General features: G+C 43.0%; 1 protein-coding gene across 2 annotated transcripts in view; it reads right to left on the bottom strand.

The window, feature by feature from the left end:
• DGKI (diacylglycerol kinase iota) overlaps window positions 1–21,383 on the bottom strand; it is a 308,370-nt gene that overhangs the window by 92,634 nt on the left and 194,353 nt on the right. For both annotated transcript variants that reach the window (XM_050918163.1, XM_050918170.1), the window contains one exon: window positions 1,847–1,947. In XM_050918163.1, the coding sequence (XP_050774120.1) occupies window positions 1,847–1,947 (101 nt within the window). The remainder of the gene's footprint in view (window positions 1–1,846; window positions 1,948–21,383) is intronic.

Raw genomic sequence — 21,383 nt, 5'->3', positions numbered from 1 at the left:
ATGGAGCAGGTCCTCAAGGAATCAATTCTGATGCACTTAGAGGAGAGGAAAGTGATCAGGAACAGTCAGCATGGATTCACCAAGGGCAAGTCATGCCTGACTAACCTAGTTGCCTTCTATGAGGAGATAACTGGCTCTGTGGATGAGCGGAAAGCAGTAGACGTGTTATTCCTTGACTTTAGCAAAGTTTTGATACGGTCTCCCACAGTATTCTTGCCAGCAAGTTAAAGAAGTAGGGGCTGGATGAATGGACTATAGGTGGATAGAAAGCTGGCTAGATCGTCAGGCTCAACAGATAGTGATCAATGGCTCCATGTCTAGTTGGCAGCCAGTTTCAAGCGGAGTGCCCCAAGGGTCAGTCCTGGGGCTGTTTTTGTTCATTATATTCATTAATGATCTGGAGGATGGTGTGGGCTGCACCTTCAGCAAGTTTTCTGATGACACTAAACTGGGAGGAGCGATAGATACGCTGGAGGGAAGGGATAGGATACAGAGGGACCTAGTCAAATTAGAGGATTGGGCCAGAAGAAATCTGATGAGGTTTAACAAGGACAAGTGCAGAGTCCCGCACTTAGGACAGAAGAATCCCATGCACTGCTATAGACTAGGGATAGAATGGCTAGGCAACAGTTCTGCAGAAAAGGACCTAGGCGTTACAGTGGACGAGAAGCTGGATATGAGTCAACAATGTGCCCTTGTTGCAAAGAAGGCTAACTGCATTTTGGGCAGTTTAAGTAGGGGGCATTGCCAGCAGATCAAGAGACGTGATCATTCCCTTCTATTCGGTACTGTGTCCAGTTTTGGGCCTCAAACTACAAGAAAGATGTGGCAAAATTGGAAAGAGTCCAGCACAGGGCAACAAAAATGATTAGGAGGCTGGGGCACATGACTTATGAGGAGAGGCTGAGGGAACTGGGACTGTTTAGTTTGCAGAAGAGAAGAATGAGGGGGGATTTGATAGCTGCTTTCAACTACTTGAAAGGGGGTTCCAAAGAGGATGGATCTAGACTGTTCTCAGTGGTACCAGATGACAGAACAAGGACTAATGGTCTCAAGTTGAAGTGGGGAGGTTTAGGTTGGATATTAGGAAAAACTTTTTCACTAGGAGGATGGTGAAGCACTGGAATGGGTTACCTAGGGAGGTGGTGGAATCTCCTTCCTTAGAGGTTTTTAAGGTCAGGCTTGACAAAGCCCTGCTGGGATGATTTAGTTGGGGATTGGTCCTCCTTTGAGCAGGGGGTTGGACTAGATGACCTCCCAAGGTCCCTACCAACCTTGATATTCTATGATTAAATCACTACAAGAGAACACAAAATACTGATTATTTTTTCTGTATGGAGTGCTGAGGGCTGTTAAAGAATAAGGGATTCAGGTTGCATGATTCACCTGCAAAGACAAATGTATCTGCTTTGTGACCATCTTAGATGCCAGTGCAACTCCCACATATGATATGATTAATCCAATAATTGAACACCTGCCTGGAAATTTTAAGTCAATTGCAGAATCTTTAAAAATGAGTAAAATCCAATATGGCCACCAGGGAGACAGTGATTTAAAAAAAAAAAAAAGACAGCTGTTTTCAATTACTATGCACAGTACAAGCATACTATCCTGACTTATGACTACTGTCTAAGTCCATACATGAATGATAAACAAGGATCAGTTATTCTAGGATTAATGTAAACAACATACAAAGTTCATGCCTAATTATGGACACACTTGTATATTCCATGTACAAGCGACGCATAATGAATACTTGATCCTCGCACTTTTTCTAGTATCAGGTCTATCACAGACATTATCTGGCAAAAGAAAGCAATAGCCCAATCGGCCACTACTGACTTACAGGCTTCTCGCAGTTTTTCCTTGTCATAATGCAGCCCCTCGTAATCTTGTAAACTAATCCTGTTCACTCGGATCCGCAGGCGGTCTGGGATGGAGTGAGGACTGCAATGGAAAAAAAAAAGATCAATTAGAAAAGACTAAAATCTCAGAGTGAAATGGTGGTAGAGTATGGGGAGATTTTAGATGAATGACGAGGGGGAGAAAGCAGAACCCTCACCAAAGCCAACACCCCATGGGCACATTATTAAAAACTCAACTCCATTGATGGAAAACTGATTACGATGACTGCCCACTACAGACTGAAGTAACTGGTGTCTCTTTAAGAACCAAATGGGTCAAGAAGATTCCTACTTGCTATGCAGTCTGGAATCACATTTTTTTCTCATCTTGGTAGTTTTCAGTTTGATGCCCCCACTAAATTTCCAGGAGACAATTTGTGATTGTGTACCTGACTGCAATCCCACTGAGGTCAATGTGACTGCAAAGGTGTAATTGAGGGCAGAATACCATCCTCCAAATCCTTGTGATGGCTCAGAGAATATCGGCCCAATTCTCAGGACTGGTCGTTAAGCACCTAGGGCAGCCCAGAGAAGTAGGTTCACAAATATGGCTAAGAGCCAGATTTTTGAAGGTACTTAGGTGCCTATAGATGCAGGTAGGTGCCTAGTGGGATTTTCAAACATGAATATGCAGGTTAGGTGCCTAATTTCTATTTGATTTCAATGGGATTTAGGTGTCTAACCTGCTTAGGCATATTTGAAAATCCCAGTAGGTACATATCTGCATATTTAGGCACCTAAATACCTCTGGAAAATCTGGCCCTAAGATCCTTATTGTGGATCCATGCTTACCTCCATCTGACCCTGAGCTGGTGTTTTATTCTACCATTCAAAGCTACTAACTGAGTAGTACTAACTGAGATCTAAAGTAACCTGGCCACATTTGCATTTTCCAGCTGTCAATTTGGGCTATTTGTCCTTCCATCAGAAAGAGTTCAGCAGGACAAAAGAAGCAGTTCTTAGAGCTACCTGGAACAGAAGATTAGAGCACAACTGTCTCTCTCCAGGAAATCTGGCTGGTGATCTTAACACAGTACCCAGTGCACATCTGGCCTACAATATGATCAGGAAAGACCTAAGATTAGATTAGCAGGGGGTGCAGCAAGTCAGATATAAGATGCTACAACATAAGTGTTTTGGAGGTTAGCAGGTTTGGAATAGTAGGATTGACATAATCCTAACTGATATAATCAACAAAAATCTGTCAAAGAAGCCCTCCTTGCAGTACACGTATGCCATACATAGCCATGAAATAAATATGTGTTTTGCAATCATGCTTTACACACAATAATGCATTAAATTTCATAGCACCCCATGTGATAAGCGTGATATCCATTTTATTGATGGGGAAACTGAGTCGCATAGACTGTAAATGACTTCCCTAAGGTCACATAATGGCTGACAAAGTTATGAATCCATTCCCTGTCCTGTGCATTACCAACAGACCATCCATCCTACTTATATTTCACTCATTAATATGCCAGTAATATCAATTTGCCAATGTTGCTAGCACCTAATACACTCATGATCTTCCAAAAATTAAAATATTATACAAAGATATATTTGTATGAAAAGACATGGTTCTATCCACTTTATTAAGTTTTCTATTTGGTCTTTCTCCTTTCCTTTGCATCTGATCTACAGGCATTTTGCCTGTTGGAAAACCAATCTCAACACTAGCTGTGTTTCAGAAAGGGAAACTTTTTACAAGTATGCCATTTTTCCTTTGTCTGAAAATACAGCTGACTTAACAAGACATGTTGTCTCTGACCTGTCTTGGTAAATCCACCGAGATAGCAATTAGCAAGTATTTCAGAGTGAGCTTATTGTATATTTTTGGTCTGGGTAGAAATAGTTGTGTCACCTCTGGGCAGATGAAAAGAAAGGAATTGAAAACGAAGTCCCAGTTAAAGAAGCACTTCAGGCACAGTTGTCTTTGCCTGAAAAGTGACAAAGAATAATGAATTCAGGGTTCTTCTGTAACTGGGGAATAAGACAACACACTGGAAAGAGCTTTATCAAAGAACCTCCTGTTTCAGACAGGAGTTTCTGCAGCAATGATACAAATGACCTGTACATAAAGTACACCTTATAAGGAATCATAAATGTTAGCAGCAGCAGCAGGAGTGATGCTTTTTGCAATATACAAGCTATCAACATTTCTCCTGCATTGATTGACAGGAGCTGTGGTGTCCAGGTGCCCAAAGATGTCAGGAAGCTGTCCACGTGCAAGCTAAGCTTGTCACGGTTTATTTGATGGACAGATGGGCTACTAACTTCCAGCAAAGCTTCAGGGGACATCCTTCTAACTTAACTGGCATTACGATATTCCATATAACCAGCTCTCTCCATCTGCAGTTTTTACAGTTAGGCAGACCAACACGGAGACAGATCTATAGACAAAGGAGGGAGGAGGTGCAGTGAGCACATAGATGAAACAATATCTATATAATTAGATTTAGTCTCTTTTTGTCAAAGAAATTTAGTGTCAGACAGCCAGCTGGCTGAGAAATGAATAGGACAGTTGAGGAATTATGTTTCCTTGCAAGTCATATGAAATACAGGTTTCTAAAATGAAAAATTGCCAGGGATTTTATTTTTAACAAGAAAAAAAGATAAGAAAAATGTTTAAGTCTGGGAATATAAGAATATAATTGCATGGTCTTTGTCTGAGGGAAGGAAAACATATTTCAGTGAATTTATTCGAGTTTGTGAAAAGTGACAGATTGACAGCCCTGGAAACTGAAATCTTTTATCCACAGGTACAACATGGGAAGGGGAAGTGCTGGCTTCCCCATTATGTACTGTGCTTTAACGTCAACCTAAGGCCCATCTCTGTGATTATAAAGATAATTCACTCTCCCAGCATATGGGTGCCCAGCCTAGGGACTGTGAACAGGCTTGGGAGTGGGGGGGTCATAATCTCCTTCACTTTCTTTACGGTTAGACTGCAGGGAGCAGCATGGGGTTTAATAAAAGCTTGTATTTGTTGCAACACAAGGTCACAAAAGTGGAGAGCCACTGTCCTATCTCATTCATTCTTCTTTATGAAACTGCCCATAAGGATTCCAGTTATGAAGGTGGTTTGTGTGATATGGACACCTGTTCATTAGGCAATCAGCTGAAATGACTGACTCATGCCATCTCACAGAGCTGTTTAGTAGCAAAATCCAAAACCAAACTGGTGACCTTCAGTCTACAGAGGTATTTATATGGCCTCCATGACCATCGTTTCTGAGATCCACACAAACATTAATTTAACCTCAAAACACAGCTGAGAGGTAACTAAGTATCATTATCCTCATTCTACAGAGGGGGAACTGAGGCACAGAGAGATTAAGTGACTTTACCAGAGTCACACAGAAAATCTCTGATAGAGTGAGAAACTGAACTCCACTCTCCAGAGTCCCAGTCCAATATCTTATCAACAAGACCATCTACCAGTCCCCTAAATTATTTAGTAGGGCTGGTTGGATTTTTTTTGTTGAAACTGGTATTCAGCGGAAAACTGGAGTTTTGAATAAATAAAACTTTCACAAGAACTGTCTACCTTCTGTGGAAATTTTTAACTTTTTTCATTCAAAGCTGAATGACTGAAAAACAAAATAGTTTTTTTTTTGAATTTCCACTGAAAAATCAAAAGTTTCCATGGAAAATTTAAAAGAAATTTATTTTTCTTTGTTCTCATCTAAATATTCCAGAGTAGGGGATGGAAATCAGCCAGCTCTACTCTTTAGTTCCTCAGGACAGACAGAGAAAACTCTGTGGAACTATCCCCCAGACACAGGGCTTTGCTCATGATAATCCATTTTGAGGGTAAGAATATTGAGATGGTGAAGCCACTTATGGTAAAAGCATCTTTGGCAGTCCTCAGCCCAGCCAGCCTGGTGCAGTCCAGAAACTGCATTGGTCATGGTGGTTAATGATTTCCTTGGGGGATGAAAATCGTGTGTCCTTGGCGATTCTTTTGCTACATCAGCTGCCTTTGACTCTTTGACCATAAAATTTCGGTAACATGCCCGTCAATTCTAGGAAGGGTAGACAAGACAACTCAAGTGGCTCCTCTCTGTACTTTTTCAGAGATCCTACAGGGAACGGTTGGGTGGTGGCTCATTTACCCAAAAGGCATTTTCTTATGGGGTACCACCACTACAACTAACAACTCTTCTTTGCATGAAGTCCAGGTAAGCAAAAGGCACGGAGACAAAACTACCCTCTCACAGCTACACTTGGTCCTACCACATCAAGGTTGGTGCACATTAGTAGTGCAGCTTTGGGACAGGCCGCACTGGTCCTGCTTGTACCATACTTGTTCTGTAACTTAGAAAGGGGAAGAGGGGAAGCAGGGACTCCAAAGTCCAAGAAATCTAATCTATATTTCCACATTCAGAGCCAGAACTGGAAGAGTGAAGTGAGATTTATAGCCAGTGGCAAGTCTAAAATAATATTTGGAGCTCAGGAAAGGTATGAAAAAAAACAAGCCACACAACATGCTTTTCAGTAAGAAACACCTTTTCACAAGAAAATGCTTAAAAGGGTGCTTTGCAAATACTATAAAAACATTGCTTTAATTGTATGGTGCATCTTTGAATTTGTCTCTATTAAATAAAACAAGCACATAACCCTGAAATACTATTGGGCTTCAGTAGACATAATTCCTTTCCAGTTCAGTCACTAGAGTGCAGTTAGCTGGTATAAATCAATGCAGCTGTTTTTTTCCCCCCCAAAAAAGAAGTGCAGCACTAAGATGCATATTTCAAAAATAAGTTACAGCTGCTAAAATATGCAGCGTGCAAGAAAGAGGACATGCCATTTTAACTATGTTCAAGATGAATGATAATACTAAGCCACAAGATGTTACCTTCTTGGAAAAAAGAGCTCTCTGGTAGCACTAGGCTAATATTGGAAGTTGCAGTGCTAAAAGGTACTTTGTAAGGAGCAAGATTTTTATGCACTTAATAAAATCTAGTCATATATAGTACAGCCAGAGTTTGACAAGTTATTCACAGTGACCTGTATCTTCAATGAATTTACCCCTACTGTCAGTTCATGAATTATCTGAAAACACACTTTAGTTTCTAACAATTTGTTCATTTAAAATTTATGTGATGAATTGCTTTCTATTCATGACAGCAACTGCTTTCACTATTCACTATTTGTAATTCACGCACATGCAGTGAGAATGGTCACCTGTATCGGATGATATTGTTTCTGCCACCTAACTGGAAGATTCCCAGACCAAAAGAGCTTTTAAAGATAAAAGAGCAAACAGTTCCAGTACAAATATTTGTGCAATTTGCATAAGTATTCATGAGAGAAACCATGTTAGTACACGTATGCACAAATACTCTACCTTTAGACAAACATGCCTGGGAACAACAGAGTTGAGCTCGCAACATGTTTGTGAAAAAGCTAGTAAAAAAGGTTGTGAATACCACTGAATATTAACCATAGTATTTATTCAAATTAATGTTTGCAAACATTGCAAAAAAACCCTGTTATTCCAGGTGTAAAATGAGGAAGAAAAATTTTCAAGCTCTAGACAAACCCAAAGCACAATCTTATTTCAGATAAGGAGAATGCTGGTCATTCAATAAAGATGACTTGGGTCACCATTCTATTAGAAATAGTTGAAAAAAACTGAAAAAAATCCTTTTCATCTTGTTGCTGTTGAGTTCAGTTGGTTGGAAAATGGAGTTTCCATCCTGCAGGAATTTCAGACATTTCAAACTTTGTTTTCATCATGAATTGGGTTAAAATGCCAAAATTTGGGGGGAACAGAAAATTCAATTCTGAAATGTCTAAATGTCTTTATGAAAAAAACATTTCATTTAAATCATTTCAAAATGTTATAATATAAAATGTTAAAATATAGAATTTAAAATAAATATTTTATAATATAAAAGTCTAAATGAAACTACATGGGAAAGTAGAAGCAAAATGAGGAAGTCAAACAGGACACTCCATTTCGATTTCAAATCATTTGGAAGTATTTCTGTCAAAATTTTTGTTGAAATCAACACATTGCTGAGAAACATTTTGATTTCCATGAAATAGCATTTTCCAACAGAAAATAGTTTTGTCAAAATAATTTCGACCAGCTCTACTCATGACAAATATTGTAACTAGAATAAAAATGGCAAAATGGGCATAGATAAGACAAATATAGTTCTGGAGCCGTTAGGTAAGCGGTGCCTTGACGAGTAGATGAGGGAGTTTAGATTGTTATTGGTACTAATTAGTGGGTATTTATCACTGAAGATTGTATGGGTAGATTATTATATCATATGGAATTATATTTAATGGACATATTTTACAGTGGGTGCCAGAGGCACCCAGAGCAAGGTTTGGGCATTGTCTTCCTTCAATCAAAGCAATCCTTACGGAAAAGATCCATAGAATGTAGTTGGGACGAAACATGAAGGGCTCTACAGAAATATAATCAAGGTCTTTAGAAATTAATCCAAAAACTTCAACTGAGAATCTCATTTCTGTAGCAGGGGTATAATTTTCTATTAAACCTGTGCTGAAATTTATTGGAATGTTATCATTTTCTATTACATAAACTCTGCAGGACTTTCTCATATAAGGAAATACATAATAAGAAACACAGATGTGGACTGACAGCAACCGGACTGAAATCTTCATTTATGAAAGTAAAAATACTGGGTCTCCCACACACTCTTTTGGAATTCCTAATTCAAAATTCCTAATTTTCATTTAAAAAGCCAGCAAAATAATCGTTCTCCATTCCCTTTCCCTGCTATGGAATCCACCCACTCCCACATCATGCACCGTCCTCTCCAGGAAGCCAAGAAGTCAGCATCCACTAGGTGTACAGCAGGAATCAGGTCTTTATCATGGTAGAGAAAGACTCCGTTTATTAGATGCAGTTATTTTAATTCCCACCACCTCCCTAAGGGAAATTGCTTACTGGAGAAGTGGCATACTTTTATCTAATGATAACCAGTCCTTTAACCTAAACTACAGCATTCCTGGAATTCTGTACCTGTGAACTAAAAAGCCTGCCAAAGACCCTAGATTTATAAACTTGAGGGGTTGCATACAGACAGACAGACAGCAGTAAAACAGCCATGCTCCACGCAGGGCAATTGGCATCATCACATCAATGTCTGGATGATTAACTGCTGGCAGTACTGGGGTCACAGCTTCATCAAAAGATGAGCGTGTCTTCCAGTGAGATTCACTAGGTTCTGATGATGGTCCTCAGAATATGTATGAATGTATGTTTTGTTTACGTGTGTTCAGACATGCACCTGGGGAAGAAAGTAATACATTAGTAATGCTTTCTCTTCCTTGTCTGTTTGTGAACTCATGTAGACAACACACACATACATATTCTGGCAGTCACCATCAAAACATGGTGTATTTCCATCCAGCAGTAAGGCACACTCATCTTTTGATGGAGCTCTGACCCCAGTACTGCCCGTTTAATCATCCAGACGTTGGTGGGATAATTCCAAATGCCCTCCTTGAAGCACGGCTATTTTACCTCAGCTGTGTGTTTCAGCCTCTAGTCATCCAGGAAAGAAAGAATAGGGGAGGTCAGGCTGGCTCCTGGTCTTGCAGCTCCAGCGTGGTAATCAAAACACACTTGTGCTAGGACACCAGGTTGATTCAACTGGGGGAAAACAACTTGTGATGTACACACTCTAATTCCTATTCCAATTATTTATAAAGCCACTGAACTGTTTCTCATTGTTCATGTCTGCATAAAGATAGAGGAAGGGGTCAAAAAACAACCCCTGAAGAATCCAGTGAGATATTTTTCACAGATTTTTCTGAATATTGCCCACCTCAAACTATGCAAATGCTGTTAATAACACTGTTAATGGGATTCACCAAAAAGCATCCTCAGCTCTTCCCTCCCTTTCCCTCCCCCTCCCCCCCAAAAAAACACCCTAAACTTTAGAAAACACAAAACTCCTCTGGGGCATGTTTGCAGTGACAGATTAATGAATTACCTATCTCCTGAAGAAGAAATAAACATGCACAACTAATTAAATGTCCTTGTGTTTAGAACAATCAGGAACAGGATAACAGCAATCAAAGGAGAAAAATAAATTAACCTCACTGCTAAGATCTCATTGGCAGAGCTTGGAAATGATGTATTAAAAATTAGGTTGCTTCTGACAGCTCTTATCTATTTAAAACATAGGAACTGCCATAATGGAAAAGCACCATCTAAATGGTGTCCTGTCTCTGACAACAGGCAATGCCAGATGCTTTAGATGAAGTTTTAAAAAAAAATCCAATATCCTTACTAAGCTATTTGCCTAAACAATATCCTGCTGAAGTGAGTTCCACTGAACAAACAAATATATATTAGCCGGGATCCAGCCAAGCTTGCTTCATTCAGGATTGGGGGCTTTATGCCACCTAACAGTTCCCTCATTCTGGAGCTGGTCCAATACCCCAACGCAATATAAAGTAACTACAGGGCTGCTGTAAGTTGCACCAGGCTGACTGTGGCCCCAAGGTGTTATTCTGGAAGCTAGGGATCAACAGAGCAGAACAGTTATCTGGTCAGTCCCCAACCATGCCTTCTAAACTCTGTCCCAGCACTAGATTTGCAGTGAAAAGGACTGTCATAGTGTCACAAAGAAGCCGCAGCATGGCTGAAAATCTCCCTCTTTGTCTTTTAAATCCATTTGAGTGTTATAAAGATTCAAGCCTGATCATGACCATCTCACTGCTAACCCAGGAATCTACTACAAAAAGGTAATACTAGAGACCATCATTCTCTTTAAAAAATAATAATAAAAAAGTTAGCAATGATCAACATCCATTCAACTGTACTTACATCTAACTGATTTCAATAAGCATACTGGGCCAAGTCCTCTGTAGACTAAATTATCTTCTTCCAATCCTCCTGCTAGTTCATGATGCTGCTATGTACTGGGCATTATTCTTATCAAAAAGGATCATTTCAAATAGCCAATTCATAGTGTCAGCTGTTACAGGCCAATCTTGCCAGGGAGTCTGACCCATTCAAGTCAGGAGTTAGTTGGACTAAATGGTTTATTATCTATCAAAGTGTCATTTGCACAATATATTAATTTCTTTCCTTAGGCTCCAATTCAGTAAAGCAAATAAGAATGTACTTAACTGTAAGCACATATGTAATCCCATACCTATTCAGCAAAGCACTTTTGTTCTTGCTTACGTCCCATCAATGTCAGTCGGACTAACTCTTCTTCCTTACACTATCTACAGTGCACCCATGCAACCCAACTTACAAAAGCAGCATTACCCAGGTGCAAACCTCACTGCATGCCTTACATCAGAGGTTCTCAAACTACAGTCTCCATGGACCACCAATGGTCTGTGAGCTCCATTCAGGTGATCCATGGATAGTTCCCTCTAAGATGTGCGCCTGGGCAGCCGCACATGACAGAATGAAAGGCCACCCACCTAATTAATGGAGCCGCGCAGGCTTGGACCAACTAATTAGCTGCCCGGACTCTGGAGAAGATGCACATGTAAGGTGAGGTGGTGGTCTTGGGGGGGTAGGGGTAGGTGGGAGGGTGCAGTGGGGTGAGAAGAGGGGATGGGGGCAATTTGGAATGTGCAGGGCTGCAGCGGCCAGAGAAAGAGGTGACTTTCCCCAGCTCCAGGGCTGCGGTTGCCGGGGAGAGGTGTCCCTTCTTCCCAGTCTCAGCTTGGGGGCTGCTGAGGTGGAGGAGAGAGGGAGAAACCCCCCTCCTTCCCAGCTCGGGGGCTGCCACAGTGGGGGAGAGAGGGCACATCCATCACATTAGAAAAGGTAAGACTACTGATATTAAAATGTGTGCTTATATTTGTAGAAAAGGTTAATTATTATTAAGGGGTTTTTTTATATAGCATTTTTATCCAAAGCGCTTTACAATAGTTAGCTAATGGTACAAACATTTGGAAAGATCATTAAGTGGTTCACCGAGACCCTCAGCAATTTTCAAGGGGTCCATGAAAAAAAAAAAGTTTGAGAACCACTGACTTAAGTGACATCGGATGGTTTGGGAAGGATTCAGAAAACTCACTTTTAACACTAGCCCACTGTGAAGTATGGAGATTCTTTTCCCCAAGAGTCAGGCAAGCACAGACAATACTGAAGGGGCTTATTTCACGGTACCGGGAACACTGATAAACAGGGACTGTCGGACTGGAAGGAGGTCACCAGTGGAGTCCCTCAAGGATCGGTCTTGGGACCGATCTTATTTAACCTTTTTATTACTGACCTTGGCACAAAGAGCGGGAATGTGCTAATAAAGTTCGCGGATGACACGAAGCTGGGGGGTATTGCTAACACGGAGAAGGACAGGGATGCTATTCAAGAAGATCTGAACCACCTTGTAAACTGGAGTAATAGAAATAGGATGAAATACAATAGTGAAAAGTGCAAGGTCATGCATTTAGGAATTAATAATAAGAATTTTGGATATACGTTGGGGGCGCATCAGTTGGAAGCGACGGAGGAAGAGAAGGACCTTGGGGTACTGGTTGATAGCAGGATGACTATGAGTCGCCAATGTGATACGGCTGTTAAAAAAGCAAATGCGATTTTGGGATGCATCAGGCGGGGTATTTCCTGCAAGGATAAGGAGGTGTTAGTACCGTTGTATACGGTGTTGGTGAGACCCCATCTGGAATACTGTGTGCAGTTCTGGTGTCCCATGTTCAAGAAGGATGAATTCAAACTGGAACAGGTTCAGAGACGGGCTACGAGGATGATCCGAGGAATGGAAAAACTGCCTTATGAAAGGAGACTCAAAGAGCTTGGCTTGTTTAGCCTGGCCAAAAGAAGGCTGAGGGGGGATATGCTCGCCCTATATAAATATATCAAGGGGGTTAACGTTAGGGAGGGAGAGGAATTATTTAAGTTTAGTACTAATGTAGCCACGAGGACGAATGGGTATAAACTGGATATTAGGAAGTTTAGACTTGAAATTAGACGAAGGTTTCTGACCATTAGGGGAGTGAAGTTCTGGAATAGCCTTCCGAGGGAAGTAGTAGGGGCAAAAGACTTTCCTGGCTTTAAGACAAAGCTTGATAAGTATATGGAGGGGATGTTATGATAGGATCGTCAATTTGGGCAATTGATCTTGAATTACCACCAGACAGGTCTGCTCAATGGTCTGCGGGGAGATGTTGCATGCGATGGGTACTGAGTTGCTGCGGAGAACTCCTTCTTGGGTGCTGGCTGGTGACTCTTGCCCACATGCTCAGGATTTAGCTGATCGCCATATTTGGGGTCGGGAAGGAATTTTCCTCCAGGGCGGATTGGCAGGTGCCCTGGAGGTTTTTCGCCTTCCCCTGCAGCGTGGGGCACGGGTCGCTTGCTGGTGGTGTCTCTGCAGCTTGAGGTCTTCAAACCATTTTTGAGGATTTCAATAACTCGGTCCTGGGATAGGGGTTGTATAAAATTGGATGGGTGGGGTTCTGTGGCCTGCCTTGTGCAGGAGGTCAGACTAGATGATCAGATTGGTCCCTTCTGACCTATGAGTCTATGAGTCTATGAGCTGCAAAAGCGTGGGGTTACAGTGACCAATTATGCACCTTTCTCTTAATCACTTCATTTGCATTTATCTTGTTCTTACAGAGACAAACATTTTTTCAGAGACAGAGAATGCACTTAACATGACAGTGACAGGAACCAAACGTACGCATCAAAGCTATTTTGATTACATTGATTATCTATAACTGTCCTTTAGGCGAAGGGGTGGGGTTGGGGCTGAGTGTTTACAAATATCTGGAGGGCTGTGAAGGGAGGGTTTGTTCTGTTCTAAGAGCCGAGTTTCTGGGCAGACATTTCCCCATATAAGTTTATCAAGTGTTTACAGCTACCAGTGTCCTTCGGTCTCTGGTCAGGGCCGGCTCTAAGTCTTTTGCCGTCCCAAGAAGAAAAAAAATTGGCCGCCCATCCATTTTTTTTTGGCTTTTAAACGTTTGCACTTCACAATGGGTTTTTTTCGGACTTTTTAAAAAAAATGAAAACAGAATTTGTAGTTAGTGAAATAAAACAATTTCCTACGAGTGTACTCATTTACTCACTGGGCCGGCCAAGGAGTGAGCTGGGCTGTGTCTGCCTGGGCAGAGGTGGGTTGCCCCTGCGCCAGAGGCGGGTTGCCCCTGCGCCAGAGGCCTTGGCATAGCCAGGACGTCAGCACCAACCCCAGGGCTCATGTGGCCCATGCGGGTCGGACCAAGTCACGCTACTGGTGGGCTACCCAGCCTGGCTGTCACTGCTGAATAGCCAGAGGGGCCTGGAGCTGCGTGGGAGACACTGAACAGCTCTGCCTCCTGTCTCTCCTGCCCCACGAAGCATGCTGGGGGCTTGGCGCTGCCGTCTGAAGCTGGGCGTTGCAGCCCTGTGCCGGCAGGAGCAAGCAGAAGGCATTGGAGGGGGCTGCCCGGTCCCTCCAGCCAGGGCACAATCATCTCCACTCCCCTCGTGCCAATCCCAGTCTGAAATGGCTGTAGCAGCCCTCCCCATGGTCCTACATCTTGCTATGCAGTGTGGGGAGGGGAGGAGGCTCTGAGAGGAGGGCTGTGGCCTGGTTCCCACACTGGCCTAGGGCCCCCGTGGCTGGAGGGGCAGCAGACCCCAGGGAGCATGGCTTGGGGCAGCCTCAGCAACACCCCAGAGTCCTGGATGGTCACCCCACAGTTTGGCCAGGGACAGACCAGCTGGGCGGAGGGCACTGCCTGTAGTTCTCACACAGAGCGAGCTGGGACGGATGCGGGGTTCAGCTGCCGGGGCCGGGTCAGAGCAGCCGGTGGCTGGTGATTGCAGGGCAGTGTACCCAGGCCTCCCGCTTCCCAGGATCCCCACGAGCAAGCCACGGGCTCAGCCTGCGCAGCGGAACGAGCTTGGCTCAGCCTGGGCTGCAGCTCCCCTCCCCAGGCAGAAGGCGGCACAGGGGGGAGGAGGAGGCGGCGGCGGAGGCAGGGACAAGCCGAGGAGGAGCCCTCAGCCGGCACTGGAGGAGCTTCCCTCCTGGCCGCTATGTTCCGCTGTCACCCCCTGTGCTCCGCGACCTGGGCTGGGCCGTGCTACCAGCTCCTGCCTGAGGGGCGCTGGCCGCTGCCTGTGGGAGAGTGGCTGGGACACGCTCCTCCTGCCAGCTCCTCCTGCCCCGCCGCACAGCCCCAGCGGCACCCGGTCAGAGAACAAAGGGCGGTCAGGATCCAGCCCAGGACACTGCCTCCGGTCAGAGCTGGGGCCCCAGCATTATGTCGCCCCTGGTAATTTGCCGCCCCGAGCACCTGCTTGTTTTTCTGGTGCCTAGAGCTGCCCCTGCCTCTGGTGCTTCTGACTCAGCTGCTAACTACATTTTTAACTCTTGCCTAACACCAGCTAACAATCAACTGATTGGAAACAGAAAAAAGGACAACAAAAAATGAGCATCTCAAATGCTTATAATTCATTCGGGGAGGGGAGGGGACTTCTTTGATCCTTAATTCCACTGTTAGACATTGACCCATTTTCTCTAACTCACCCTCCGTTGTCTTGTTTTACTTTGGTCCTCCTTATGCTTTATGGTTAGGGTGCTTATTTGGCCATTTCAAAGAGTTTTCGTGCATGTGCACACCATACAAACAGATTTCTTTAGACATTCATATTTCTAAAATCAGAAATTGATTCTTTTGAGTACTTTTGTTGCCCACACAGACAAAATTTGGGAACATTGCTGCAAATATCACTAGCCAAGAATACTCATTATATTAGACAATAACAACTAGACAATAACATTTTTCTGTATGCAGATCTTAGTAGTAAATAATTACAGCATATCCACAGTGCTCCTTTTACATATGAAAAATTTGTTGAAGTTGGATCCTTTAGTAATGCTTACATCTCTAAACACAGGCCCAAGTAAGTCAATTATTTCTTGTTTTTCAAGTAGCCAATACTAATTTTTAAGATAAATCCAAATAGTTATACTGCTTTGCATCAACTACACAGCTCAGATATGATATTCATATGCATCATCCCAAATGAGCATATACTCAAAAATCTAAATATCCATCCCACTTTAAAAAACACTCCACGAAAAGTGTGAGTACTCTACTCTATCCATAAGTCCTCAGTAAAAAAAATCAAGGCATATTATACCCAATCCAAGTTTCAAAACTCTCTACTGTTAATAATTCAAAGACAATATCCTCCAACAGTATCCTTTTATGATGTTCTGGCCCAAAAAACTCTGCCAAAGATTGATAATTTGAGAGTTGCTTGGAATAGAGATTTGGATACACATCTCTGGCCCAATGGAATACAATTGTATCTAATGTTAAAAAAGCAATTAAAGACCTGAAGCTATGGCTCATTCACCAAAATATTTGTTTTCAGATATACTGGTCCCCACAGAGACTAATGGTAATGAGCCTTATAAATGCTGACCACTGTTGGAAATGTAACTCCCTTGGTATTCATTAGCTCGTATGTTTTGGGAGTGCCTCTGTGTCAAGAATTTGTGGTATGAGGTGGGTCAAAGGAACAATTTGGATGCTAAATTGGAGCCCTCCTCCTCAAATTTCATTCTTGGATATATTCTGGAAATCTGGAGATTACCTGGTAACAAGGCAGCATGGTTCCAGTGTGTAGTTTTGGTGATTAAAAAATTAATCCTGCAAAAATGGAAAAGTCAATCCTGACCAAATATTGATGCCTAATTCAGTGATCTGTCTGACCTTGCAGCTAACGAATGACAGGCATGCCGCAGAAAGGGAATGCCGGAAACATTCAAAGCCATTTGAGCTGACTTTTTAGAGGTGTATGATTAACCTAGACTCAGAAGATAGATATGTCACTTCCCTTCCCTTCCTGTTATCCAAACCCTCTTCATTTACTTTGGGTATTATGATGAAACTGGTATTTTTGTATATTTGTTGTATTTGGAAAAATTAATTTAAAATATATAATTAATCGGGGGGGTGTTTGTTTCTTTCACATTCTTTGCTGCTCAAAATTCAAGACTTCTCCTGTCCACAGACACTGCTCCAGAAAACCTGAAGGTTATCTAGGGTGCAGGCTCTTTCCTCGAAACTCCACAGAATCCCTCTTGCTGTACTCTGCTAACTGGAACACACATACTTTCCGCATTACCCAACAGACGAGGAACATTTGAATCTCAAAGCAATCACAGCTCAAATCAAATTTCCCTAACACCTCTTGGGTTCTTACTTATATTAATCAGACACATTAATTGGTAGTCATAGTGCAGCTGCATGTTTAATCTATTTTTACAGATTTCAAGATACAGTATATCTTTGACTTACAAATTAGCTTGGGTCCCATATGTCTTAGAAACTGCTGTTCTCTTTCTGCCTTATCCTGTGACAGTTGAGACCAGATGGGATACTCAGGCTAACAGTACCCAGATTTGGAGGTCATTCTCATTGGATGCCCTTAGCTCTGAAACACACTCCCCTGCTCTTGGGTCCCCAAGTTTACTAATGTTCAGGGCATGCAGGAAGGCTTTACTCAGGCCTTTTCCAGGAGTTTGCTTTGAGGGGTGTACCTGGTTTTATTAAATGGGAGAGTTATTTTCTTTGTGTTAATATTTCTTCATAGAGCTGAGTGAATATTGTATAGCAATAATGCATGATGAATGAGGATATTTTCTTGTCTTCAAATATCAATGCGTTGCCTATAATTTTTTGAAATGTATTTGTTCTTTTTTTAAATTATTCACTGAATGCATTGAGCGAATAAGTCTTGGTTTGACGACAGTTTGTGTGCAGTTTATTGCAAGTACTCAATATTCACGAATAGAACTGGGTTGATTAGTTTTCACTGGGCAAACAGGCCACACACAGCATTGTTGCTGTTCCATGATTGTCTGAGCATAACTTTTAGAATCAAGTTTCCACTGTGAATATTCACAGTTACAGTCTGAAATTCACTATTCTCTAATATATTCTTCAAATTTCACAGACCTGCTTGTCATTCAAAGTTGTTCAGCAGAACATTCACAAAACATGATGACAAAAGTGGTGCAAACACAAAACTAATTGCATTTCTTATTTCACTGATTATTAACAAAACATCTTTGAAGCCAAGCTGTACAGATAGGGTTGACATAGTACATGGTGGTAGTTTTTATTGTAAATGTGCCCAGGTTGACAATAAGGCATATCCTTATTAAGGGAACGAGTAAATAAAGCAATAACCAATTGTCTGTGCCTACTTTTTTTTAAAAATCACCAGCTCTCTACATTTTAATAGAGATGTTAGATTCTTAAATGATTGAGCTACAGGATAGCCAGAGAACCACACTGGAGTTACTGATAGTCAAAATACTGCCAGGAACGGACTGTTTTATTTTCTAATGCAGCTGCAAACAGAACAGTAACTTTCCCTTTCAGACATAGGTGCTAGAACTAGGGGCTCTACCACAGGCCATTGCTTGAAGTGGTTTCCATCATACACAGGGTTTACAGTTTGGTTCAATTGTTCTGAGCACCCCCACTATACAAATTGTTCCAGCACCACTGAAGGATTAAGTCTCTGGTTTTTAACATGTTTATGCTTGGAAGGTGGGGTGGGGTTGGGCTATTTTTGGTTAAAACTGAAAACCAAAAATCCCAGTTATGAATCTTGTAAGTCCATGAAAAAGACACTATTCACTTCATCTCCAGGTTTCCCAGGGATGTTGTGTGACCATCAGAAAAGGAACTTGTACCTTTTCAAGTGAGGGCGGCTCCAGGCCCCAGCATGCCAAGCGCGAGCTTGAGGCGGCATGCCTCGGGGGGCACTCTGCTGGTCGCCGGGAAGGCGGCAGGCAGGGTGCCTTCGGCGGCATGCCTGCGGAGAGTCTGCTGGTCCCACGGCTCCACCTCTGCAGGAGGTCCACCAGAGCCGCGGGACCAGAGGACCCTTCGCAGACATGCCTGCGGGAGGTCCACCGGGGCCAGCGACCGGCAGAGCGCCCCTGTTTTCAAGACAAATGCATTTTCCAAAGTGCAAGCACAGATGCAGTAGTATAGTTCTAGCTCCTCAATAATTGGTTGGAAGCTGTGCTAGGAGCTAATTAGTGAACAATGCCATAGAATAAACAGAAGCATCAGCACTGCTTAAGCCAAGCAAATGCTCTGGATATGCATTTGAATATTTAACAATGGCTATGTTTGGGACATGTGCAGGGCCGGCTCCAAGGGTTTTACTGCTCCAAGCGGGGCGGTGGGGAAGCCGCGATTGTTTCTTTGGTGGCACTTCGGCAGCAGGTCCTTCCCTCCAAGAGGGACCAAGGGACTCGCTGCCGAATTGCGGCCGAAGAACCGGACGTGCCGCCTCTTCCCCTTGCCTGCCCCAAGCACCTGATTGCTGAGCTGGTGCCTGGAGCCAGCCCTGGACATGTGCTTCTGGAGAAACCCCAGAAGGTCTTGTTCATTTCTCCTTGACTGAAGGGAAAATAGCCATGTCTCCTTCCAGCACCTGTCAATGCTTCTCTAAGCATTAATTGGGGGAGGAAGAAGGCACTTGAGAGATGCTTCCTGCTTCTTCCAGGGCGGGAGCTGAAAAAAACATGGTGCCTTCAAAGCACCTCTGGCTTCTGACAACCTTCAGGCCAGAATCAAACCCAGCAGCCAAAGAATGCAGCTATGCTTAGGACTTGACATCCAGCTCATGCAACAAAAAAGAAAGATCAAATAGAAAGAAATTTATTCTAGGCATTTATCACTGCATTGCTGAATTTGCTCCTTTGGGAGACAGACTGTCTTGATTGCATTGCTGCCTGGACGGTGGGTACAGCAGAAGAGTGCAACAGACAAAAGTTAAGGGAAGCAGACAGAACACACTTGAAAGGGAGGAAGGAAATGAAAAGAAAAAGCAGAGTACTTACATAGTGAAGGAGTCAGGGGGAGCTGAGACTCTTCTCAGGTCTGCAGAGCGCCCTTTATGGATACTATAGGCAGCAGGAAATGAGCAGCCAAGACAGAGTCAGCACAACAGCATGGACAGACAATGAAGAAGCCAGGCGAGAGAAAGAAAGAGAGAGAGAGAGAGACATACAACATTTAAACAGAAATAAAAGGAATGCATCACATAACATTTGAATGAAAACACATGCAAAGCTCCAAGATTGCACTAGAGAGACAGCAGCAACAAAACACAGGCAAACAGAACAAATGAGAGTGTTCACTGCAGAGTGACAAAATGGTCTTTTTTTGAAGGCTGTGGACAGGCTACTGGCAAACAGTGTGCACAGTTACACTAGGAGAGGTTTCTGGGCCAGGGTCCCACAGGCACTGAAAGATCTTAAGCCTGTAGAGTTTGAAAAGCCTGTGATGCACCTTGCAAGTCCAGAAGAGCAAACAGCTATCAGAGCCAAAGCTTGATATGATGGATTCGCCTCCCCAAATCTGTCAATTTTTGTTGATGTTTACAAAAATACTCTTAGTTGTAATTCCTCTATCCCAATGGCAAAATGTTGTCCTTATTCCTCCTTAACATATCTTAGAGAACCATGCATGTAATATACAGTAACTCCCGAAGTTGGTTTCTTTAGTTTCAATAGTCGAAGGGGTCTCTGTACCTCTCTCAACTATCCCAATGGAATGCTTCTATATTTAATCTCTGGAACAACTTTTGTTTCATAACAGCAGATCATCCTTCTTTAACCCAAACTGAAAGCCAAATACTCTCTCTGTAGGGTTGTGTATGCCTCTGATTAGCTACAACTTGCAAAGCAGTATTTTAAATTGGGGTTCCAGGTCAGAGAGTGACTCTGGGAAAACTGATTCTTGGGCTACGTCTACAGGATTATTCCGATTTTACATAAACCAGTTTTGTAAAACAGATTATATAAAGTTCAGCGTACGCGGCCACACAAAGTGGTGTGCGTCCATGTACTGAGGCTAGCGTTGATTTCCGGAGCGTTGCACTGTGAGTAGCTATTCCGTAGCTATCCCATAGTTCCCGCAGTCTCCCCCGCCCATTGGAATTCTGGGTTGAGATCCCAATGCATGATGGTGTAAAAACAGTGCCGCGGGTGATGCTGGGTAAATGTCATCACTCATTCTTTCCTCCATGAAAGCAACAGCAGACAATCATTTCGCGCCCTTTTTTCCCTGGATTGCCCTGGCAGATGCCATAGCATGGCAACCATGGAGCCTGTTTTGCCTTTTGTCACTGTCACCGTATGTGTACTGGATGCCGCTGACAGAGGCGCTACTGCAGCGCTACACAGCAGCATTCATTTGCCTTTGCAAGGTAGCAGAGACGGTTATCAGTCATTCTGTACTGTCTGCCATGCCATTGTAAATTGGCGATGAGATGACGGTTATCAGTCGTTCTGTACCGTCTGCTGCTGTCATGGGTGCTCTTGGCTGACCTTCGCTGAGGTCGGCCGGGAGCGTAAAGACAAAAATGGGAATGACTCTTCGGGTCATTCCCTTCTTTACGTTTTATCTAAAATAGAGTCAGTCCTGCCTAGAATATGGTGCAAGTGTACTAGAGAACCAGTGTACCAG

The sequence above is a fragment of the Gopherus flavomarginatus genome, chromosome 1 (assembly GCF_025201925.1).
Source record: "Gopherus flavomarginatus isolate rGopFla2 chromosome 1, rGopFla2.mat.asm, whole genome shotgun sequence".
NCBI lineage: Eukaryota > Metazoa > Chordata > Testudines > Testudinidae > Gopherus > Gopherus flavomarginatus.
The sequence above is the reverse complement of the archived record's forward strand: the minus strand, read 5'-3'. Positions and strand labels throughout refer to the sequence as shown.